Here is a 25730-nt window from a genome sequence, read left to right on the forward strand (position 1 = left end):
CCCCTCGTGCTCGGATTGGCTCCTGGGGTAGAGCCCTTGCGCCATTTCGGCTCTCCTATTGGCTGGCTTAGGGAGCCTTCCTCTCGCGAGGCCCCTGATTGGCCAGCTCTGGGTGGAGCCATCGGTGGGCCCAGCGGTAGGAGGGGCGAGCCGCTAGTTGGTCTGACCCCGGCGCTGGGAGGGGGTCGGGCTGGTACAACAAAGGTGAGCGGTTGTTGCCTCCGTGTCTACGGTGCCCCGGAGTTTTCACAGCCCTTGGCCCGCTGTGCCGCCGGCGCCCTTTGTTTGGGAAGCGTGGGCCACGTCCATCCCCTCGGATTTCAGGAGATGGATGGGGCCAGGGGTCCGTGTAGGACAGGACAGAGGAGGGACACGCCCCAGAGAGGCTGCTCGTGAATACTAGGACTGGAGGTCAGTGCTGCACCCTGGGGGCATCCAAAGTGCAGATGACTCACACGACCTCCCCCCACCACCCCCGACGCCAAACGGCAAAGGACAAAGATATGGGAAAGCGACCGCACTGTGCATGCCCCAAACTTTCAGAAACTTAGGGACACATGACAGGAAGCAGGTGCAGCCTGACGAGAAACACCCCTGTCCCACAACATATAAACCCTCCCCATAAGAATCTGGGGCGCAGGCGTTTCTCCCTCAGCTCCTGGCTGAGGTTCCCCAAAATTGATGCCCAACTCAGACAAAAGCAAACCACCCCAAAAGTAAAATGTCAGCTTTTATTCAGGAGCACCGGTGACCTGCGGGAGGTGTTGGGCGAACCCATCTCTCAGGTAAACCTGAAGGAGAGTGTCCAGGCTAAAGCCATCTCCGAGACTCAGATTTACTGAGTGATTTTTAAAGAGGGGTTGAGGAAATGGCACGTGGGAAATGAAAAGTGGGAGGGAGGGGCACGTGAGCAGCAAGGGCTTCATGCAACATGCAAGGTCTCAGGTGCGAGGTCTGGCCAAGGCGTCGTCTGGTTTCTGCTCCCTTCCTTGCTGATATCTCACGATCTGGGTAGTACGTGCAAGTCTGCAGTTTCAGACTGGCTGGAAAACAACTTTACGTTCATGTAAATAATGTCATCTCGCCCCATAACCAAGGTCCAAAATACCAAATAACCATGGGGAAAGTGGGAACTCAGAGAAATGCATGCCAGGAAAAAAACTTGTCTTTTTAAGATCTTTTGGAGCCCATGTGGTTTTCAGTCCCAATGTGGCTTTAGTTCTGCTCACTCCAGCACAGGGACGCCTGTGCACTATTTTCTGCGTGTACCTTCACTTTGTAATAATTCCCTATTATGTTCCATTTCTCTGTACCCCCCTTCCTTTCTTTTCACTAGACCCATGAAAGATTTTTTTTTTTTTTCCACACGGATATACCAAGAACCTGGAACTGCCACCCAGTAACACACAGGCTGCTCTGGGAGTCGCCTGTCTGGGCCTTGGGCACCACGGGCTGTGACACACACTCTGCCCTTTGCCCAGAGTAGCTGTTGAGGGAATGCATGAAGGGAGAGGGTGCTGCCTCCTCGCAGTGGTCTTTCCAGACAGCGCCCATCTCACCGGCCAGAGGAGGCCCAGAGCCTGCAGCACGGGGGTGGGTTTCTGCACTGCCCTCAGCTCTCACATGTCCACTCTGTCCACCCTTCTGTTGCAGGCTCCTTCAGTGGTGCCTTATCTACTGTTCCTGTCCAGGACCTGGGCTCAACTGTCATTAAAGAAGTCCTGAAGAGGGCCACTGTGGCTCCAGAAGAGGTGTCCGAAGTCATATTTGGGCATGTTTTGGCAGCAGGTAACTCCTCAGAGACCCCGGGAGAGCTCAGGTTTATTAGAAACAGCTGTTAACACACAGACACATTTATGTTCCTGCTTCTGTACATTGGCTCAGTTTCCTCTGTTAGAATTTCTCCCGTCGTCCCTCCTCCTCCCAGCCATCACTAGTTTCTGTTCAGCATCAGACTCAGCTTCTTCAGTATGCTTTTCCCCTGAATGAACCTAGACCACTGACCTACACTGCTTTTTCATTCTTTAGAAGTAGAGCCAGCCTGATGCATAGGAGAGTATGCATGGTCCTCCATATTCCCCTAAAATGTCACACATTCAAGAAAAATGTATTGAATTCCTGTTGTGTTTCTGGCACTGTGCTAGGTATTGGGGAGTGTGGCTCCAGTGACACAGGTGAAGTCTTTGCCCTCTTAGGGCTCACTTCTGAGCTGGGAAGGTAGGTTGTACTTCATGCTCCTCACAAGTAGGGGGTGTGTCATTCGCTGGAGGAAGATAGGTGAGTCCTGAGAGCACTCCCGTCTTACAGCTGATTCCCTCTGGGTTTACAGAGCAGTGGTCACTGACCATTCCTAATTAGTTATCAATAGCTAGTTTGATGCTCACTCAGTAGCATAAATTCTTATTATTTGTAGTGATAATTGGAAATGCTTACTCAAAAACAACTTCTATCCTTACCCTGTCTGAGACCTGGCACATTTTTCTGTGTATTTACTTTGTAGTTTTTTAGTTCTTCCTAATTCTTCTTTCTCAACTCATCATGGGCCTTAAAGTCTTTTTTTTTTTTTTTTCCTTTTTTTGTCTTTTTTCGTGTCCGGCAATGGACCACAACCCTCAGTGTTGCGCCCGTACCGGACCGGGACTGGCAACGGGATCGCAACCCTTGGTGTTGCCCTCGCACCTCGCTCAGCCAGTGAGCGCCCGGTCTGTATGTGGGATCCGAACCCTCGGCGGGAGCGCTGCCGCGCTTCCCAAGCGGCGCACCTATCCAGTGCGCCACCGGGCCGGCCCATGGGCCTTAAAGTCTTGTATGAACCATGCCACTTTCTCATGGCTCCAGAGCTTTGAAATATATGTGTAACACCTCAGACTGACTACATTTTGGCCACTTCCTCTGTTCTGCCTTTTCAGGCCCTTGACTCAGACTTTTTCAGTTGTTACAGATGACCCAGTTGGCAATTTTGCAGGCTCTTTCACCCTGACATTCTATCTTTCTCCTTGATTGCTGAGAGGCCTCTGTGTGCCTTCTTGTAGGATGTGGGCAGAATCCTGTTCGGCAAGCCAGTGTGGGTGCAGGAATTCCCTACTCAGTTCCAGCGTGGAGCTGCCAGATGATCTGTGGGTCAGGTCTGAAAGCCGTGTGCCTTGCAGCCCAGTCAATAGGGATAGGAGACTCCAGCATTGTGGTTGCAGGAGGCATGGAAAGTATGAGCAAGGTAAGGCTCTCGCTGACTCACTGATAAACTCACATCCGTACAATAGCAGAGTAAATTGATGCATATCAGAGCTGGAACCAAACAGTGAACAAAGAGACAAAAAATAGATTCCACCTCGATCCCTACCTGAATGTTAATTATTCTTTAAATCAGATGGGAAATCCAGGTTGAAGAAAAAGACTATCACCCAGTGTGATTGGAACAGAATATATTTTTTCTAAACTGTTTTTACTGAAGCATATTTCCTGAATTAAACCCATGTTATTAGTTGGTTGATATTCTTGGTTTTCAATTTCTTTCTCATTGTGGGAAAAAGCCAAAAGCAGATGTTGCCACTTACCTTCCTGCACATGGCAAGGAGCACCCCAGGGACCAGACTTTGTTGACCTTTTGGAGATACAGAACATGGAAAAGAGGACCGTTGAGTGGCACCCTTCTCCAATAGGTTTGCCATTTGGGGTTTGTTTCATCAAGTCCATCCCTCAAATTGGCAGAATGGTGAAAGGGAAAAAGTATATCCCCTGCCTCCTACTGAGGCAGCTCAGGCTGACCTGGGAATAATCTAGTCAGAGGCCAATTCAGCCCAGCTCCAGAGGAGACAGGCTGAAGGTTGCAAAAATGGTCAGATCAGTTTTGATGGGGACATACTAACATCTGTGCAGGACTTTGCCAGGTGCTTTTGTACCTTAGATGATATCATTCCCAATTTACAGGTAAAGAAACTTTGGCCTAAAGCCAGCATTCAAGTACAGCTCTCCTGACTCCAAGTGTAATGCTCTTTCCATTCTATTATAGCTGCTGTTGAGTTGGTGGGAGTTAAGGGCACTCCCTACTCAGAGATCCTTCTGCATTAGTTAATTAGACAACCTGATTATTCTTACTATAGGCTTCATGTCTTCCATCAAAATAAGTAACAAATTGTTAGCACTGCTTAAGCCCTTAGATGAGTTCTTCATTTAACAGATAATTTGTTGCCTCTTTGGAAAGAACAAAAGGGATTTTTAAAATGGGACACAGAATGGATACGTTCGAGAGAGAAATGGAAATGGCTAGGTAGAAGAGAAATGGGTTCCCAAGAGTGGTCTGCTAATTCCAAGGGTCTTCAGGCTCTGGCCTGGGTGAGGAGCTGGAACTGGGGAGAAGGGCTGCATAGGGGATTAGATAAAGACAGAGGAAATGCTAGGTAGTTCTGAGTGGGACCCTAAGGAGAGGACTAATCACAACCACGCTGAAATGCATTTGTATGTCTTGTTTCCAGGCTCCACACTTAGTTCACCTGAGAGCAGGAGTAAAGATGGGTGAGGTGCAGCTGGCCGACAGTGTACTCTGTGATGGTCTCACAGATGCATTTCACAACTATCATATGGGCATTACAGGTAAGGCAGATATGGCTGGAAACATATTAATTTTAAAAAGGCTGAAAAAGATCATACGATAATCTGCTTCTCAGGTGCTTTCCTTCTTTTAGGCAGAGACCAAGTCCTAATCATTTTTGTGTCCATGCTGAAAGGCATGGTTCCTCGTTGGTGAACTGAAGTGAAATGAGCAAATAACTATTCTGTGAGTCTTTGATTGTCCTTCAGAGTTCTGGATCAGTCCCCTCATTTAACCAGATGAAGAAACAGGGCCCACAGAGTGGTCGTGTGGCAGAGGAGCACTAGAGATAAGCCACTTCTTCTGAGGCCTAACTCTGGTTTTGCACTACACAATCAGATCATTAGTCACCCATCTAGAAGGCTCCCGTGGTCTAGGTTGACTGGTAAAGCCAAGTGATAAATCAAAAGAACTCATGTCTTTACTGCATATGAATGTAAAACTTAGGAAACAGAACTGACACTTAATTTTAAAGAAACAAACCCTGAGAAGTTAAGCACCTTGTTCAGATGCATGCAGCAATGGCTGTGCTGCTATGAGAAATGTAAATCAGATGAGAAAGAGGATGGGAAAGGGCAAGAGTCCAAGCAGATGTAATAGTGTGTGTGAGCGTGAGGAAGGAGGGAAGGGCTTGGAGATGTGGAAACAGTGCAAAGCCCCAGGCGTCTCCATCGCTGCTCCAGTGAGAGCTGTAGCAGAGAAGGCTGAGAGGCACCTGTGTGCTGTGCCAGGGTCATCCTTGGTATGGCGTCTAGGCCAGAGTCTCTCAAGGTGAGTGCTGCTCCAGTGAGAGCTGTAGCAGAGAAGGCTGAGAGGCACATGGCAGGCCATGGAGGGCGCTGTGTGCTGTGCCAGGGTCATCCTTGGTATGGCGTCTAGGCCAGAGTCTCTCAAGGTGAGTAACTCTCACCAATGGCCTCAATATCACCAGAGGTACTTATTAAATATTCAGATCCTGAGCCCCCTTGAAGGTGTTCTGGGTTGAATTGTGTGCCCTGCTCCCTTCCAAAATTCATGTCAAAGCCCTCATCTTCAATACCTCAGAATGTGACTGTTTAATTACCTTTAAAGAGGTAATTAGGTTAAGATGAGGCCATTGGAGTGGGCCCTAATCCAATCTGATGTCTTCATAAGAAGAAATTTGGATACACAGAGACACTAGGGATGTGCACACAGAGAAAAGAGCATGTGAGGACACAGCAAGAAGGCAGTCATCTGCAAGCCAAGGGGAGAAACCAAACTTCCTGGTACCTTGATCTTAGATTTCTAGCCTCCAGAAGTAGGAGAAAATAAAATTCTCATTTAAAAAAAAAAAAAAGATGGCTCAGGCCACAATGGAGTAATTGGTAAAGACTAGACCTCCTACTATAAACAACTATAAAACTGGTCAAAATATATCAAGCAACATGTGATTAATAATCATGCAAGACTGAGATCCTTGAGAGAAGGGAAAGCCTACTATTACTGGCTGTCTGCCTGGGGGCACTTTCCAAACTGGCATGGAGAGGTAGAACTGAAGCAGGGGACAGTGGTCTTAATGATCTGGAGAGGCAGGGAATTTGGGGTTGCTGAGATGCCTGGAGTTTGTGGGGTGGGATATGGGAGCTACAAAGAAAAGGAGCTCCAGAAATCTGCAAAAGGATCTTTTTTTGAGGATAATGAAAGCCATTTCTCACTTTTGTAGAAGAGAGTTACAAGTATGGAAAGTGGGGAGAAGGTAGCTTCTGTTAGATTGCATTTGGAGATATCAGTATGACTCAAGGTGTCACCATGACTGTATCTGTATGTAAAATTATAAATTGTTTTTATATATGAAAGTTCCTACTGATAGGCCTAGAAACAATGACATACTAGTAACAATGGGCAGTCCTAATACCTAGATCTGTTTCTAAATACTTCCTCCAGTAAAAGGAAATAGGGTTCCTTCGAGAAATGGCTCATTTCAGGGCTAGGACAAAGGTGCTAAAAAAAAATTAAGGATGTGCTCAGAGCATATGGGGACATGTCAGTAGGACACAGGAGTCAGCCTACAGGGTTCCCACTGCCCAAATTTTGAACAATTTGAGCATTAAAATAAATAATAATATAAATAATGATAGTGATGGCTTGTAACTTATTAAAGTCCATGAATCCATACTGAGGTAAATAACTGAATAAATGAGGAGAGAAGGAAAAGCTTTTTTACAGCAAAATGCCATTTAATACATATAGAAGGAATCTTGGAGTTAGAAAATCGTGAATGAGGGGCCAGCCTGTGGCTAGCTTGGGAGAGTGTGGTGTCGATAACACCAAAGCCATGGGTTCGGATCCCTATATAGGGATGGCTGGTTAGCTCACTTGGGAGAGTGTGGTGCTGACAACACCAAGTCAAGGGTTAAGATCCCCTTACAGGTCATCTTTTAAAAAAAAAAAAAAATCATGAATGAATGCTAAAACTAGGTGAAATTTGATGAAGATATTTTCATAATCCCAAAATAACTTCCCCTAAATTATTAATCAATTATATATGGAAAAATAGTAACTTTACAATATAGGAATCTGGTGGATATCACCAGGTTACAACCAAATGATTAAAGCTAACATCCCTGGGATAAACTGATTTTCACCTGTGTCCTAGTAAGATTCACTAAGATCATGCCATCATTCAGTGACACACCTGCCCTTCAGCATAATCTCAGTCTACTCTTGAGGAAACATAAAACTAATCCAAATTGAGGATATTTGACAAGAGAATTGGCACATGCTCTTCAAAAATATCAAGCTTAAGAAACACTATATTTTTTTTTTTTTTAAAAAGATGACCGGTAAGGGGATCTTAACCCTCGACTTGGTGTTGTCAGCACCACGCTCACCCAGTGAGCCAACCGGCCATCCCTATATGGGATCCGAACCTGCGGCCTTGGTGTTATCAGCCCCGCACTCTCCCGAGTGAGCCACGGGCCGGCCCAGAAACACTATTTTTGAAGAACTGTTTCAGATAAAAGTAAACTAAAGAGATTGATAGTTTAATGCAGTGCATGCTCCTTCATTGGATTCTGGATTGAACAAATAAAATAGCTGTAAGGACATTATTAGGACAGCAGGTGAAATATGAATATGGAACAAGGATTAGGTAATAGCATTGTATCGATTTCAGATTTCCTGATTTTTATGACTGTGATAATGTAAAAGGCCTTGTTTTGGGAAAGTGTCCACTGAAATTAAAATTTAAGGATATTAGGACATTGTATCTACAGCCTTCTCTCAAATGGTTCAGAAAGAGAATGTTAAAGGAAATGGGGCAAAAAATATAAATGCTGAATCTGTTTTAAAGGAAATTTTGGAACATTTACAATTACATAGAAAGGAAAGGAGAGAAGGAAGAGAGAAAGAAAATAACTTCCTGAGAGTCACTACAACATTGCCAAATCCACTGCCTGTGGCAGGGAGGCCACCCCTCACTGAGCACTGCCCCTCAGCCCCCCTGTGAGCCTTCTAGAGTGTGCAGTCAGCACTTAAGTGTGTACAACTTGAGCTACCAAGAGCCAGTTAGTGAAAAATGTTGGTTTTTTGCTTGCTTTTTCTTTTCCAGCTGAAAATGTAGCCAAAAAATGGCAAGTAAGTAGAGAAGATCAGGACAAGCTTGCAGTTCTGTCCCAGAATAGGACAGAGAGTGCACAGAAAGCCGGCCATTTTGACAAAGAGATTGTACCTGTTTTTGTGTCTTCTAGAAAAGGTGGGTATATAATCATAATGGTTTAGTTCAGTGCATATACTGGCCAGACATACATACACACACAGACACACACACACATACACACACACACCCTGGTTAGTTCAGTTGGTTAGATTGTGGTGCTGATAACACCAAGGTCCAGGGTTCAATCACTGTACTGGCCAGCTGCCCCCCACCTCCATATATATAGATATAGATATAGATAGATAGATAGATAGATAGATAGATAGATAGATAGATAGATATAAATGTTTATAAGTTGTGTCTTAGTTATGTTTTTCAGGTTGCAAAGATACATCCTGGATATATCTGAATGTGGGGGGGGGCGGGTTACGTTCATGGGACAGGGCAACACGGTCAACTCGGCATTCAGACACTCTTGGTCCCACAGTGCCTGCAGCTGCTGTGTGTATACAGCAGTTTTCATGAGAAACTGGTACATTGGCTCATGGTTGTTAGGAGGTGACAGCTGGCCTGTTCCCTGCACAGGTTAAACCTTCTCAGAAGCGAACATCCATTATCTCCTGTTGTTTCTGTGCACATCTTAGATCCACATTTCTGGAGAGTGGATTTTACATCCACATTTCTGGAGGGTCTGTTAGCAGTTGTCTAATACAGAGTGCTCTAGTCAAATTCTCTTATTGATAACTAACATTATGTCCAGTCCATATGAAACTGGCTTTGAGACTCCCTGACCCACTCTGTTGTAACCAGCGAAGTGCTATGACACAAAACAGAGCATCATTTTGCACAAATGACTCCCTGTAACTACTTTCCTCAGGAAGGGCTATGGATTTGGAAAACATCCAAAATGTCTCATGAGGACAGTTCTCATAAATTGTTTCAACATACATTAATTCTTGTTGATGTGTCCTTTCCTCCTGTTGGAATGAAAGTGAGTGTATGTTAATAAACCTTTCTGCCAAATATGAAACCTCATGTTACATGTCTGAGAAATTCACCACTTCCAGCACACTCACCTCTATCTGTCCTAATCTTGGGTAATTGGTTTTCCTTTTTTCAGGTCTTACTGAAGTTAAAACAGATGAGTTTCCTCACCACGGGAGCAACATAGAAGTCATGTCCAAGCTAAAGCCTGCCTTTCTTAAGGATGGAACGGGAACAGTCACCGCAGCTAATGCTTCAGGTGAGATTTTTTGAAGGGCATTTGGGGGAATACCATCCACTGCAGGGTATACCAAGTGAATACTTTTCATTTAACTATTTATATACAAAATTATGAAAACTCAGTCTGTTAAAGGAAAAATATAGTTTCTCTATATTTGATCATTGACTTAACCTTTACTGAAAGAATTGATTTGTTTTTTGACATCCCAATTAGACATACAAATGAAAAAGTAAATTCAGGAACTCCACGGTTGATCAATACCTCCTTGTGATGCCTGGGCTTATTGTTTCCATTTCCTTTCATAAATATCCTCTCCCCCACTGCTGTTATCTTTCCATTTTCTCTGGTTGGAATGTTCTATGGTCAATTTTATTATATTGCCAAACTTACCATTTCTAACTACACTATAAAGTCTGTTAAATTATGGCAGATAGCTTTGGCAATATGTAAAATAATTTAGCTCATGTCTTCAGGTGGAAAAGAAAGTAGTCACAGACATGTAACTGAGGCTAATGAGCCTTATATGAATCAAGTCACTCGTATTTTCCAGGAATAAATGATGGTGCTGCAGCTGTGGTTCTTATGAAGAAGTCAGAAGCTGATAATCGTGGGCTCACACCTCTAGCCCAGATAGTTTCATGGTCACAAGCAGGTGTGGAACCTTCCATTATGGGAATAGGACCAATTCCAGCAATAAAGCAAGCTGTGAGTCTGTTAGATCTTATCCTTTGCTTTATTGATGAGGGTGCTTCAAAGTTCATGGAAAGGGCTGACCAGTTAGCTCAGCTGATTAAATCAGTGTTACAGAACACCAAGGTCCGGGCTTTGGATCCTTGTACTCAACAGTCACAAAAAAAAAAAAAAAAAAAAAAAAATTCCGTGGAAAAATAGAATTAAAAGGTAATATACATCTTTCCATGAACTTTTTGAGGACCCCACATATAACCTCTGGGACCAGGCCAGTAACATGCGATTTCCTTCCAAGTCCTCCCCTCTCTAAACCTTTGCTCAGATCTCTTTTCTTGTGCTTGTTTTCATATCAGGTTTCATTTGCTTTTTATGCAATGTTAACTTGTCTTCCTGTTAGCCTTAAGTAAGCTTATTTAGTTGGACCTCTAGTCTTTCCCCACCACAAAGAATTGCCAATAACATTTGGATCACATGCTTTTTAGGGAAACCAATTCTGTTACGTCACCTTACCTACATGTAACAGATGCTATTAGTTCAAAATTTAAGACAGTTTAGAATTTCTAAGGGATGTTTTAGAGCACATCCTTGACCTGGATGGAATTGGGTTTCACAAAGGCAAAACATGTGAGGTATCACTGGACAGATCTAGGAACAACCCAAAGTGGAAGTTTTTAAGAGATCCTTTGGTATTATGCAGCATATTTTTATATGTGTACAGTGAAAAATGGCTTAACTTGGGCCAGCCCGGTGGCGCACTGCTAGTGCGCCGCTTGGGAGTGCGGCGGCGCTCCCGCCAGGGGTTCGGATCCCACATACAGACTGGCCGCTCACTGGCTGAGCAAGGTGCGGGCGCAATGCCGAGGGTTGTGATCCGTTGCCAGTCACAAAAAAAGACAAGAAGGAAAAAAAAATGGCTTAACTAACTTTACCCTTTTCTTAGATCTTTATCCTATTAATCTTTCCTTTAGGTTGCAAAAGCAGGTTGGTCACTGAAGGATGTTGATATATTTGAAATCAATGAAGCCTTTGCAGCCCTCTCTGTTGCAATAACTAAAGAACTTGGATTAAACCCAGACAAGGTAAACATAAGCCTGAGAGCTCACCAATGCAATTTCACAGAGATTATAAATAGTATGTAATTAGATGTATTGGCCATTTGGTAATGGGTGAATACTAGTTCCTAGTGAGACTCAGTTCACTTATTTTGTTGCTTCCCAAGGCAAAAATCTTGACTACATTAGTTTACTTCAGGTAAGAATTGAGCATTTTAGATTTCTAAAATCATTTTTTAAACTAAAGTAACAAGTCAGGAATAGATGTCACAATATGTATTTATTCCTCAGCAGGAAAGTTCAATTTGAAAAGAATAGTTTGCCTGGTAAAATATTAAGAGGAAAGACAAGTTTAGGATTTTAAACTATGTCCATAGAAGAATGATCTATGATAAAACTTTCTCCTTCTCAGGTCAACATTCAAGGTGGGGCTATAGCCTTGGGCCACCCTCTTGGAGCATCTGGCTGTCGAATTCTTGTGACCCTGTTACACACACTAGAGAGAACAGGTGGTACTCGTGGTGTTGCAGCACTGTGCATTGGGGGTGGGATGGGAATAGCAATGTGTGTACAGAGAGGATGAACTGCTAAACGATCACGCTTAATGGAAATTCGAACCTTATTTCTTTTTAAACTAACAAAGTACTAAGTTTATAATATATGAAATCAGAGGACCAAAGTGAGTATGGAAATCATCTCCTTCACAAGAATCCAAGGTCAATAGCTTGCTGTACTTTAATGTGTAATATTCAAGGTCCAAGACAATTGTATTCAACATTGTTATAAATAAAAGAGAAATCAGTCATCAAGGGCTCCAGAGTGAACAGCATCTTCATAACCTCCATGTTTGTCATCTTTACTTTCTGGATGTAATTTAATAAGATCATCAATTCGAAGAATGGTAATTGCAGCTTCTGTTGCAAATTTCAAACTCTTAACTTTAACTATGGTTGGCTCAAACACTCCTGCTTGCTTGTTGTCTCGAGGCTTACCATTGATAAGATCAAGACCAATCCTGCAATTAAAGAACACAAAGTATTAAAAGATTTCTTACACAATGATCAGGTTCTATTCAAATGTTAATCTTGAGAAATGTTGGGAAACTTGAGTCCCTTTATGCAACACTTAAGAGCTGTAGAAAGGCCTAGAAGGTAGTAAAGAAACTGTTTCCAATCATTTAAGATACATGGATACTTCAAAAGGTTTGTGGAAAAATAGAATTAAAAGACTACAAATCGATCCTTGATGTTTTTGCTTGAGAGTATGGATCACTCTAAAATTACCTCACCTATGCCTCTATGGGAACTTCCTGTAGCTAAAGTGTCTACCAGAGAAGCAGGGAGAGGCTAAGACACACCAGTGCTGATCTAAAAGTCCTCGTCTTTTGAGTTAGTTATGAGTGACTGAGCAACAAACACTTGTAACATTTTTTACATTAAGTATCTGACAAGTCTGTTATCTGTATTTGCTGACTCTATAGTCAACTGCACCCTCTCTCCCTTTTTGGTGGCTGGCCAGTAGGGGATCTGAACCCTTGACCTTGGTGTTTACTATCCTTTCAATGCTATTTTCAAAAAGCCCAGGAAGAGCTTAAAAGATAATGTTATGAATTTAAAATAAAACCAAACTATCAAATATGATATACAGAGGATGATGAAAAAGACAGGGTAATTGTATGCTTACCATTTTAGATTTTTACGTTCTGGGTTAACTTGAGCCTCATTATGAAAAGCTCTTAACTTTGCAACCAGATCTGTGGAGTCCTGTGCGGCATTAACTGCCAGTGTATTAGGAATAATAAGAAGAGATCTTGCAAACTCCGCAATAGCAAGCTGTTCCCGAGACCCCTAAGATGACAAACAATTAGGAGTCTCTTCACTACAGGAAAAATTATTAAAGCACACAGCAGTACCTAAGGTCTTGGGGAAAGCGTATTAACAAAATACCAAAGATCATCTCCCTTGCCCTTCTTGAAAGTAAATAATTCTTACCATGCTGGTTGCATAGTTTTCAAGGTATATGGAAAGGGCCGCTTCTACAGCACCCCCACCTGGAACCACAGATTTTGACTCCAAAACTCTCTTCACCACACAAAGAGCATCATGTAAAGATCGCTCCATCTCGTCACACATGAAATCATTTGCCCCACGTAAGATAACTGATGCAGACGTACGAGCTTTAGTGCTATTAAAAACAAAAGCAAGATTCTTAAAACAGTATTTTTATAAAAGTGCCATTGATCAATCCTGCTTACCCAGAACATTTAGACATATGGTACCAAAAGCAATGTCTAGTCCATGCAAAAGAGATGAAATGGTTACTCCATCTCAATTACAATGGCCCAATATTATTTTATCCCATGCGTATAACTGCTAATATCATTGAGAGACTAGAGCAGCAAATAAATGGGAAGGAAACCTATTTTTACTCAACAAAAAAAAATCCATATAGCTTTATAATTTAGAAATTAGCTCTTACTTTTTGATTAAGATCAATTCATCATCACAGATTCTCTCTTGCACCACCTCTTCTGCTTGTCCCAACATTGCAGCTTCAAAAGTTTCTTCGCCTTCCAAATTGGCAAGGGTTGACAAAATAGTTGCTATTAAGACAATTACAAAGATCTGTAAATATTGTAACATCCTTAGACTTAGAAACATTTATGATAAAAGTGATATAAGTTTAAGGTTTACAGTTAGTCATCAGACAAGCAAATGTCCCTTTATCCTAAGATGGAACCATGTCAATTTTGAGGTGAACAAATTCAGTCCATAAATTCCCAAACTCAGTAAGTTAAAGAACTATTCCAGTTATGTGAAACATAGCTCCATAAATATATTTGTAGCACAAAGTATTAAGGGAGTAAAAATGTTTTTGAAGCTGCATAGTGTCGATATTCCAATGTAAAAAGACCTTTGATGCGGTCGCATAGAATAACATAGTATTTTATCTGAGAGCTGGCAGAAGATATACCTCCAGAAGCTTTAGCAATGCGTTTAAGGTCTCTCTTTAAAACTCTTCTAACAGCCATGGCACCAGCCTCCACAAAATACTTCAGACACATATCATCGATGCCACCAGTGGTTAGAATAACGTTGGCACCAGTAGCCAGGATCTTCTGAATTCTCTCCTTGGTGATATCTGATTCTCTACAGAGAAAGCAATAAACACAAAAGTTATCTTCTGTCTTTTTTTTCCTAATAATGCAGCTATCACATAAAGTATTTTTCACAAAATAATTACAAATTAAATTATATTTATTGCTCTTTCCGACTTATGACCAGAATTTCAATTGGTCCAATTTATGGAAAAGTTCAAGGAATTAAAAATTATCAGTTAGCTCTCCAAAACCCTAATTTGAGTTCCTAATCAAGAACTATGGTCAGAGAGAAAAATGGAGACCGGTCCGTGGCTCACTCGGTAGAGTGCGGTGCTGATAACACCAAGGCCACGGGTTCGGATCCTATATAGGGATGGCCGATTTGCTCAATGGCTGAGCATGGTGCTGACAACACCAAGCCAAGGGTTGAGATCCCCTTACGGTCATCTTTAAAAAAAAAAAAGAAAGAAAGAAAATGGGCCCTTCCTTTGAGGATCTAGCAGGGAGAAGGATTACCTATCACACTCCAGGGCAAGTGTCACTGAAGTGGTATGCAGAAATTATAAGCAAAGGAGAGGCATAAATCCAGCCTAGGAGGTGAGACAAGGAAGCCAAAAGAGGGGTAGGAGTTGAAATTGTAGAAGTAGGCGACAGTAAATGAACCTTGTAGGCCATGTTAGAGCCTAGATGGCAAAGCTTAATATTTTTAACCAAGACTAGTATTGTTAAATTGTTTTCAAGAGATCCCCTGATGTCAATGTGGAAACTGCACTGGAAGAATGAAGCCCGAAGGCAAGGAGACAGTAGCTAGAAATACAGGAATATACCCAATGAGCACAGACAGCCTAAGCAGAAAGTCAAAGTTTATGGCTTAGGTAACTAAGAGGTATAGCCACTGACTCCTGGAGTAAAATAAAGGCCAACAGGCTGGGGGCAGGATGGGAAATCAGAGTTCAGTTTAGGACAAGGCAAGTTTGAACCCTCTGTGTTATTCAGGTGAAGCTACTAAGAGGCAGCCAGATATACTATGGAAATCACAAGCAAACAATGGGAAACAGATACAGATTTGAAGAGTCCATGTATAATTGAAGCCATGTGAATAGACAATATCATTCAAACATTTTTAAAGTAAAGTGAGTTAAAGATCAACCTCAAAAGAAAACCCTGCCTACTGAACAAGTACTGTGTGCCAGACACTACACCAAGAACTGGGGCTATAAATCCAGGAAATCATTGTCTTTTAGTTTGGGTGCCTCTGCAATAATCTGGACAAGAGAAAGTAGGTGAATTTAATTTGGAGGTAGAAAACAAGGGGCTTTGGAGATAGAGGGGAAAAGGATTATCAGGTTTAAAAAAAAAAAAAAGGGGAGTTAAGGGGCTGCTGGTTAGCTCAAGTTGGAGAGTATGTTGCTGGTAACACACCCCCGCCCCCTGCAGGAAATGAAATGAAAAAGGAGTTAAGGATATTTCCTAGTTTCCTGCACGAGTAGAAGGGTCCCCATCACTAAAATGGCCAAGAGCGTATTTGAGGTATCATCAGGAGTTTAGTTTTAGTCAGTGACTTTGAGATGCTTAAGGGGAGGGGGGGGAAAGCAGATTGAATTAGACAGATGTATGTGTTTGGAGCTCAGAGAAACAGATTTGAGAATCTCTAACACAGAGATAATATCTAAAGTCAACGGGAACTAATGAGATATCCAGGGACAGTAAATATTGCGGGATGGTGGCCCAGGCAAAGGAATACAAACAGGGGAGTATCACAGAAACTCTGGGCCCACAAAAGTATTTCTAAGAAGGTCCAAGAGGAAGGCTGAAAAGTGTCTACTGAATTTCACACTAGGGACCTCAACAAGCAATCCTTCATTAGACAACAGGACTAAAAAGGGGATGGTAAATAAAGCCTCAGAAAAGTTTTGTGTAAATCACTAACACCTGGCTATAAAAAGAAGTGGAAGGAGAGGGAGTAATTGGAGCAGGATGTGCAAGCAAGAGGTTTTCATTTAAGGACAGGAGAGCTACAAGTGGAATCTAGAAAAGGCGGCAGAGTAGAACTAGTAGAAGATACAGTTGAGAAAGAAGCATCAATGAAGCAATGCTCTAAGGCAGAAAGTATCAGACTGTGGAACACTTATTGCAGAGGCACTGGCCTTTGAGGCAAGGATACTTTGTTTTATCAGGAAGGAAAGAGGAAAAAAATACAAATGCAGACAGATTTAAAAGATGACAGCAAAGATTTCTCATAGATTTGCTTCAGCTGTTTTTTCAAACTAATAACTGTTAAAATAACTGAATGATACAGTTTACCTGGAAGTAAGCAGTCACAATCCATAGCAGCAAACTGTCTTCACACCTAGTTTTTTTTTTTTTTTTTCCTTTTTTTTGGTCTTTTTTCATGACTGGCAACGGATTGCAACCCTCAGTGTCGCGCCCGGACCGGACCGGGACCGGCAACGGGATCGCAACCCTCGGTGTCACGCCCGCACCTCGCTCAGCCAGTGAGCGGCCGGTCTGTATGTGGGATCCGAACCCTCGGCGGGAGCGCCACCACGCTCCCAAGCGGCGCACTGTAGCAGTGCGCCACCGGGCCGGCCCCCACACCTAGTTGTTCTAGCATGCCAATCAATAAATACCACCACCTGTATCCCATAGTACCTGGCATACAGTAGGCACAGTCAATACTACACTGCTGCTGAGTTCAATACTGCTTCTTGGAGGAAATAGGTTCCTGGCTTCCATATTTTTAATGTAAATGGACTCATAAAACCAAAATTCCACAAAACGTCAAGCTATATCACCCCAAATCCCTCTTAAAACACAACCATCACACTTTCTAATTTTTACGGAAGTTTCTCTAAAATAGTTTGATTTAGTTAATATGTTAATTTTCAAAGTTCTCTAAGATACTTACACCTAAAACTACAGTTTTATGAATACTATATCCTGCTACCTAATAAGTAGTTCTGATAACTTCCTCTGTTATCTGTCCAATACAGCAATCATTCTTTGTAGTTTTCTACCACCTGGTCCAACACAAGGGTAATTTACAAACACCTCCCTTTTAAAGGCCAAAAATAATCTCTCAACATACCTCTGTCTAATTTGGTCCAGTTTTTCAGGGTCTGTAATAACTACCTGTACACCAAGCTTCATTTTTGTTTTCTGCAGGCTGAAGTCAAGACAAGCAATTTTTGCATTAACTATTCTCTTCGGCATGCCTGTAATGGAACATAATATTAAGTTCTTTTACGGTAACTATAACAATGCCACGTTTCATAAAATATACCTATTTTTAAAAGCATAATAAAGAATAGCATAAACTCATTAAATTGTTTATGTAAACACAAATTTAAGGTAGTATCTTATTCTGTGACCAAATCCAGAATCTTACCCTGGGATCCCACAACACAGTTGAGTGCATAGCCACTGATCAGCATACTCTCCGTTTGACTTCTCCCGTGAGCTTTCAGAATATTAACAGAATTGACTGGATAGCGAGGCTGGCCTCTTATATCTGTGTATTTAATGGAAAGTACAGCATCCACTACCATATTAGCAAAGAAATCGCCATTTCTAAGCCGACAGTTAGGGATTATAACACGCTTGGAATGGACAAAGGGTACCCATAAAAATAAAGGATAATTCAAAGGGATTTCCTTTTAGTGATTTTATTCTTCAACAAAACAAGAATTGTTTATGCCATCAAAATGCTACGGTATTATTTAATCAGTGTGTGTGATTTATATCACTTTTATACATGCTTTATATTACTTTCACCCTAGAAATGCAGAAAAGGCAACAATTTCAATACTGCATCACTCATCTCTAATGCAGTATCAATTTGCTTAAGTTTGATACTGCATAAAAACAAACATAAGATTTTATTTTTAAAAAAATCTAAACTATTAAATCATCACAAGGATACATTCCAATGATTTTGGAAGACATAGACGTCTTAGCAGCATTAATCAGACAATCTCTTCCAAGTTCATCTGTGTTAATAATTAGGTTTTCACTGATATAACGCACTGCTTCCCTGTTAAAAGTGGGGGGGGGAGAAAAACACTTGTAAATTTACTACTCACTTTTTAGTTTTATCACATTTAACACATAGTGTCAAAATGTCATAGGTAATTCATTTTCTGTTCAGCCATTTCATATAGGAGGAGGACACCAAAAAAACCCTCCCTCTTCAGATCATGGCAATTTTAATCTATCCCATAAGCATAGCCACTAAAATCTATTATTAGAAGAAAATATGGTAGTCAAATGGGAAAAAAAAATATACCAGCCTTAGTTCTTACTTCAAATATTACTACTAAAATGCTAAAACACAACTTTTTCAAATTAAAATTTAGTGATTAATCAAAACAGACCATTTACAACTATTACATCAATTAACATAAAATTTTCTGAAAGCGATCTTACTTGCAAGCAAGTCGATAGCCGCTAATAACTGATGTGGGATGAATTTTCTGCTTGACTAGTTCATCTGCATTTTTTAGAAGTTCTGCTGCAATAATAACCTGTTGAGAAAACATTCATTGCTCTAAGCATGCCTGACATTCAGTATGTGCAAAGCATACATAAGAACAACATGAAAATGGTCAGATATCATTAACCAGAATGGTGATGATGGTGAAACAATAACTGGTTATTAGAAATCTGAAAAAAAAGAGAACTCTACAAAGTATTCCGTATTCAAGTGGCCAAAACCAGAAAGGAACCAGAACAATGTTCTAGATAGAAATTAGTTCAGAAGTACAATAGTAGAAGATGACACATTCATCACTTTCAGAGACTAAGTGCTCAACAGAAACAAGTTAAGAACTTGACTATTAAATTGACCTGTACTATTTTATTTTAGGTTATTATTTGGCTTATTTAAAAACTTGTTCTTGTAAAAAAACAAAAACAGCAACCCCCCCCAAAAACCCCACACTATAAAACATTTTTTTTTTTTTTTGTCTTTTGTCTTTTTCCGTGTCCGGCTCAGTGTTGCCCCCGTACCGGACCGGGGACCGGCAACGGGATCGCAACCCTCGGTGTTGCTCCCGTGCCTCGCTCAGCCAGTGAGCGGGAACCGGTCCGTATGTGGGATCCGAACCCTTGGGCGGGAGCGCCGCCGCGCTTCCCAAGCGGCGCACTATCCAGTGCGCCACCGGGCCGGCCCTAAAACATTTTTTAATTAAAAAAAAAAGATGCATAGTCAAAAAACATTTCCATATTTTATCAGTGCTACATGCTAACCAACTGAAAAAATTCTTTTTTATTTTTGGCAGCTGGCCGGTATAGGGATGGAACCCTGGACCTTGGTGTTACCAGCACCACGTTCTAACCAAATGAACTAACTGGCCAGCCCCATATGCATATTTCAAAAGAGGGAGATTCAATCCTTTGACAGTAAAGTTTAATCTAGAAATACATTTTCCCTACAAACCATATCTTGTTTTACAAGAGTATCTTTCTCACCAAACTATACCACTGTACTGGATGACCTACGAAGAATTTATATTATTAATCATGTTTACTGACTCCACAGATTATATCATATCATGCTAAATTACACTCCCGTTTTGAATTCTTGAGATTGCGTGTCAACATTTAAAATATAAAAACATCTAGTTAAAAAAAAAGTTGGTAACATCTTTTCTAGACAATTATAAAAGTGAAGATTTTAGAAATTTCCAAAACTCAGGTGGTGACAAGGGAGGAGGAAGCAAACTTTTCAGAAACCAAGAAAAAACTTGTGTAATGTATGAATACTGTCATAGCTGAGGGGGAAAAAAAAGCCCTCAAAACATGGGGTATATTAAATTATGTCAAGTTTCTTTCCTACTTAAATTGTACAAACTAGCTATAACCATCAATTTTTAAATTGTTTCTAAATTGCTACATGAGAAACAGCTTAATTTTCCCCCCTTATACGTGTTAACTTATTTCTGACTCAAAGCAAATGATTCACTTATGGCTTCAACTCTTAGTCCCACCCCTCACCCCCCCTTTTTCTTTATAAGAAAAATGACCATTCTTTTGCCACTCTACCAGGTGACTACCTACCACAGAGGTAGTTCCATCCCCAACTTCTTTGTCTTGCAGATCAGCCAGTTCACAAAGAACTTTAGCTGCAGGATGTTCTACCTCCAGTAACTTCAGGATGGTTGCACCATCATTAGTTATGGTTACATCCTAAGAAATTTGCAGGAAAAAAATGACAACATAAATCACATACAGAAATAGGACACCCCTTAAATTAACACAGCCCCATCATGATACATTCACTGTTAATACACCTTTCAATACCAGTATTCTGATAAAAACAAAGAATTCACCTAGCAATATAGTTAAGATCTTTTATCTTCAAGGCAACCAACACAACAGTTAGGTGTACTTACACCGATATCATCCACCAACATTTTATCCAAGCCAACTGGACCAAGGGAACTTTTTACGATATTGGCAATAGAAGCTGCGGCCATAACTGTACATAGTCAATGGGGGGAAAAAAAGGAAATTAGAAAAACCCACCACTCTAAAGGACAATCATTTCAGCCTAAAGAAGTAATGACATCCAACAGCCTCTGAATCTTCCAATTCTACGAATCTGTTCAATAGTTACAATTTAATGGCCTGACACTTCATACCACCCCAAAAAAGTATATATTGACCTTTTCCTACAAATCCCGGCAGATTTTTAAGTCCCATTAAATAGATAATCCATCTGTCAGGCTAAAAAGCGGCAGTCCACCCGGAAAGTGCAGACTTCAAATTCGTTCACTAAAATAAGGAATCTAAATAAACGGTAAGCTAGACAGGCACCCACGACTTCAAAACGTAAATGCTCTCAAAAGCGGCTGAACAACGACAACGAATGCTTTACTGACTTATATTAACGTTTACTGGAATAAATATATCTTAAGTACCGCTTACACCGACATCCAATTGACATATCGTTAACTAATTTTACTGCACGAAGCTGTCAATGATAGGTTGGGATAAGAATTGGATCTGGACATCGGGCACCCAACACATCTACTATAGACAACTGAAGGGGTACAATGGGAAAGTCACCTAAATTCCGTGGCCATTTGCTCATCTGCTAAATGGGCAGCTGAACCTAGTCTTTTCTGGTTAGAGTCCCAAACCGAAGCCCAAACGCTGAGATGGACGCTCCACCCGGTTGCAACAAAACGGGACGGGACGCGACGCATGGCAGCAAGTGTCAGCGCGTGGGGCTCGCGTTCCCAGCCCTCGGCCCGGGACACCCCCCGGCGCAGTTCTCGAAACGTGCTGCGCGCTCAGAATCCCTCCCCTGCGGGGAGAGGGCGCTGCGGCACCGCGCCGCCCCACCTCGTGTGGCGAGAACGGCTGGCGGTCGGATGCGGCCGCGGGACCCCCCGGGGCCCCTTCTGTGGAGTAAAAGAGGAGGTGGGAGGAAGGCGGCCCGGGCAGACCGGGCGGGCTGGGGACTCCGCCCGCACCGCCGGCGCGCCCGAGCCAGGCCTCACCCGCCCTTACCGTTCTGGGAGCGGATCGACTCCCCAGTGCTGCGGTCCCCGAACACGGACAAAGGCCCCTCCATCTTGGCGGCAGGGTACGCGTCGAATCTGACTCACACCGGGAGCAATTTCGGTCCCTCGGCCGGGCGGCGGCCCAAACAGCGGTGGCGGCGGCGTGAAACTAGCCGAGCGACGCCGCTGGGGCTGCTGGGTAACGGCGCCCCGCCCGCCTCCCCCCTCCTCTGGCCAGACCCCGAGGCATGGCGGGAAAGAAGAGGCGGGTAAGAGCACAGAAGCGTGAATGCGCCGGAAGCGAAGATATCGGAAGAGAGCCGGCTCAGCATTTTCTTCCAATCAGAGAGTGGATGAGAAGGGCGCGAAAGCGGAGAACGGAAGTCAGGATCTTGGGCTGCGGAAGGAAGTCCCTTGCTGAAAGTTCCTTGCTTCCTAGGCAAGATTGCGCATGCGCGTTTGGACATTCTAGTGCCTTCTAGGGAAGGTAGCGGGAAGGGCGGGGTCTGGAGTTGGGGAGGGCTGGGGGACGGGGCCTTCTCCAAGGTAAAGCTGGGTTTTAGCTGTATTCTTTTTTGTTATCCTTAAACCGTTGATCGGTTAGCATGAGGCAAACCGGTCGGGCTTTGTTCCAGGGCTCACGAGTATAAACTTGAGGGCCTGAACCTGGGTAGGGTAGGGTGTGGGGATGGGGCAAGGTTCCCCCGTGGGCTATACGGCAAATTTTTTAGCTTGAGGAAGACGTCCGCCGTTTTTCAGGAGAATACTGTGCATTTTGCTCTGGCCCATTTCCTTTCAGTTCCCAACTAGGGTGTGTGTGACCCGACAGTGATCGGTTTAAGCTCTGCAACTCCAGGACCAAACACAGTAACATGGAGTCCTGCGTGCCTTTGGTGCCTGACTCCTGCCAAAAGCGTTGCCCGAAACTACCGGGACCCTGCCCCACCCCCACGTGCTTTGCTACGAAGTGGTTGGTTGGTTCTAGGGCCTGCGTGCATCTCGACGTAAGCGATGATTGGTGGGACGGGGAGAACAGATTGCTCTCTCGGCCACTCAGTGGCACGGAGATTGTTAGTTCGGGGTCGAGAGCGTCTCTCGCGTGGAGTGTTACAGGACCTACGCGATCTTTTGATTTTTCCGTGAGTCAATATGACTGTGGCCAGCGATCCTCTGAGACACCCGTGAGGAAAAGGAGGCGAGGCTTTTCCAAGGCTCTGCCCCAGATCTTTTTCGCTATGGCGCTTCGGTCGCTATTTGGGGAGTTGTTGTCGGTCTGCAGGAGCCCTGGTAATTAATCTTGCCCTACTTCTCTCAGCTTACTCTGTGAGGCTTGCACAATGGAGGCGAACATGCAAGTGCTGTTTTATACTCGATGTACTCATCGAAAAGTGAACGCGCTAACGGCAGTGTGATGACTGTGGTAGAACGGTAAGGACCAGGATCTGTGACGCTACACCTTGTGGCCAGACACACATTCCGTCCTTCTTCCAGTGCCGGGAGAGTGGCAGAATTGCTGGGGATAGAGGTTAGAGCACATCCCTGTTCTGTCGGTCGTGGTTACTTTTTAAGATAAATGTGGTCGTTTCTATTTCTTAAGAGTGTGGGTTCGCAGCGCTCTCAACCGGTTCCACGCCGGCGGTGAAACCTGAACTGGGCCCTGCGGAAAATGAAGCTGTTGCCCCAGAGTTCACCAACCGGAACCCCCGGAATCTGGAGCTGTTAGCTGTGGCCAGGAAAGAGCGGGGTTGGGGGACGGTGTGGCCCTCCCGTGAGTTCTGGCACAGGTAATTGAGTCTGCTTGGGACAGCACCCTACAGATTGTTTTCACCGTGTCATTCCACGAACGTTTCAGATATTGCCCGAGGCTTTTCTCAGGAGGCTGACGTGTGGTAGGTATGTAGAGAGGTGGGGGTAGCTGAGAGGGTAGATCAAACAGTAAATTAGTAGGTGTCATGGAGAAAACTTAAAGATGATTATGTCCGAGGAGGGGACTGGGTGCCTACTACGGCCTCACTGAGGAGGTGACATTTTAAAATTATCTCCCAGAAAAGAGCATTCCTAGCTGAGGAAACAGGGTGGGAATGACCTCGGTGTGTGTGAGAAACTGAAAGGTCTGTGTACCTGGAGCTCACTGGGCAAAGGGATGAATGACCTAAGGTGAAAATGGAGGGGAACGTAGGAAATAGATCACTAGTACTTTAGACTTTGTTTTCACCGCAGTGGGAGACTATGAGAGGACTTAAAGATTGAGCACGAGTGATCTGGAAGATTGAGCACGAGTGATCTGGTTTTTAAACACCCTTCCAGCTGCTTTATGGATAATAAATTTTTAAGTGGGCAGTAGAAGACCAGTTAGGAGTCTTCTTATAGACATGAACTGTTTTGTTATAAAGATGATTATTTACTGAACACATTCTATTTACTAGGAACTATACTAGTTGTTTTATAAGTTTTTTTTTTTCCATTTCATCCTTAAAACTATATTATGAAGCAGGTACAGTAATTTTCCCCATTTTACAGGAACAAAGAAATTGAGGCTTAGTGGGAGACCTGATTAGTAAGTGCCAGAGATAAGATTTGAACATGTTTTATTTGACTTCAGAGCCTGGACACTATCAATGTGTTGCAGCATGTAGGTGCTTATCTGCCACTTATCTACTTGGTGAGGATTTGCTAAAATAGAATTTTCTTTTTTTTTTTTAATTCATGGAAAGATTTGTATTATCTTATCATTCTATTTTCCCCGAACTTTTTTGGGGGGGGGGCAGCTGGCCAATACAGGGATCTGAACCCTTGACCTTGGTGTTATAACACTGTATTCTAATCAACTGAGCTAATCGGCAGCCCCTAGAATATTTCTTAAGGATATGTAAAGTTATAAGAGCAAGCTATAAATTATAACATGTGATATATTTATTCGACAAACATTGGGCCTGTATCACTTGTTCTGGGCATTGTGCTAGATGTAGGAGATAAAAGATAAAGTAGATGTCATCCCTGTCACCAAAAGTCTTAACAGTTTCATAGTGGAATTTGGAATACGGATAATAATATGTTACAGCTGCTGTGGCATTTTTACTTAGACTATACAGGGAAGAGTTGAAGGGAGCTGGCAGTTCAATTTTGAAATAATCTGGATCTTAAGTGAAAATCTTTTGAAACACCCAATCTATTACTTTCATTTAATATTTGTGTCACTTAAATAACCAGAGACCTATTTTCCAATTTTTTTCCCTGTCTGCCCTATTCACAATATTATCACTAGAAAACTTTGGGATATTATAGTAGGAAATGACCTTAGAGATGAATTCTACCCCTTTCTTGAACAAATGGTTGAAGACAAGAGTTAGCAAACTATGGCACATGGGAAAGTTTTCTTGGGACATAGGCATGCTCATTCTCATTTGTTTATGTATCACCTGGCTATTCTAGCACTACAATAAATGAGTTGACCAGTTTTGACAGAGACTGTCTAGCCTACAAAGCCTGAAATATTTACTATCCGGCCCTTTATGGAAAACATCACTGACCCCTGGTTTAAAAGATTGTCATTTTAACTAGAGCCACCAGCAAAACCAGGAGTTAAGCCCACATTTCCAAATCTAGTGCTTTTCTATTTCATATTAAGAGTCCTAGTGAGAATCTTCATTTTTTTTGGCAGCTGGCTGATACAGGGATCTGAACCTGTGCCCTTGGTTTATAAGGCTTCGCTGTAACCAGCTGAGCTAAGCAGCCAGCCCATAGTGAGAATCTTTTAATTTGGTTTTTGCTTTAACTTGAGTTCACTTTTTTAAAGTGTAATAGATATGTATGCTGTAAAATCCAGTAGGAAATACAGTTTCTTGTGTATCCTTTCAGAGATAGGCTATGCACATAAGCATAAACTTGTATTTTTTTTTTTTTTTTTGTCTTTTGTCTTTTTCCGTGTCTGGCAATGGATCGCAACCC

At 42.6% G+C, this 25730-nt stretch overlaps 3 protein-coding genes across 3 annotated transcripts in view; 2 read left to right on the forward strand and 1 right to left on the reverse strand.

The window, feature by feature from the left end:
• Positions 1–11983, forward strand: part of ACAT2 (acetyl-CoA acetyltransferase 2) — a 13402-nt gene extending 1419 nt beyond the window's left edge. Inside the window, exons 2-9 of the mRNA XM_008585428.1 lie at positions 1654–1788; positions 3033–3214; positions 4473–4590; positions 8160–8303; positions 9328–9450; positions 9983–10137; positions 11091–11201; positions 11587–11983. Of these exons, the coding sequence (XP_008583650.1) occupies positions 1654–1788; positions 3033–3214; positions 4473–4590; positions 8160–8303; positions 9328–9450; positions 9983–10137; positions 11091–11201; positions 11587–11757 (1139 nt within the window). The 3' untranslated portion in view covers positions 11758–11983. The remainder of the gene's footprint in view (positions 1–1653; positions 1789–3032; positions 3215–4472; positions 4591–8159; positions 8304–9327; positions 9451–9982; positions 10138–11090; positions 11202–11586) is intronic.
• TCP1 (t-complex 1) lies at positions 11887–22049 on the reverse strand. Its single transcript, XM_008585427.1, has 12 exons — positions 21790–22049; positions 20667–20752; positions 20332–20460; positions 18700–18797; positions 18197–18307; positions 17663–17844; positions 17363–17489; positions 14148–14323; positions 13653–13776; positions 13166–13358; positions 12858–13021; positions 11887–12189 (listed from the first exon to the last, which is right to left on the reverse strand). The coding sequence occupies exons 1-12, from the start codon at positions 21851–21853 to the stop codon at positions 11973–11975; spliced, it is 1671 nt and encodes a 556-aa protein (XP_008583649.1). The 5' UTR covers positions 21854–22049; the 3' UTR covers positions 11887–11972.
• Positions 22050–22654: 605 nt separating this feature from the next.
• MRPL18 (mitochondrial ribosomal protein L18) overlaps positions 22655–25730 on the forward strand; it is a 7937-nt gene continuing 4861 nt past the window's right edge. Inside the window, exons 1-2 of the mRNA XM_008585429.1 lie at positions 22655–23069; positions 23380–23566. Coding sequence (XP_008583651.1) covers positions 22655–23069; positions 23380–23566 — 602 coding nt within the window. The remainder of the gene's footprint in view (positions 23070–23379; positions 23567–25730) is intronic.

The sequence above is a fragment of the Galeopterus variegatus genome, unplaced genomic scaffold (genome assembly GCF_000696425.1).
Source record: "Galeopterus variegatus unplaced genomic scaffold, G_variegatus-3.0.2 Scaffold3567, whole genome shotgun sequence".
NCBI classification, from domain to species: domain Eukaryota; kingdom Metazoa; phylum Chordata; class Mammalia; order Dermoptera; family Cynocephalidae; genus Galeopterus; species Galeopterus variegatus.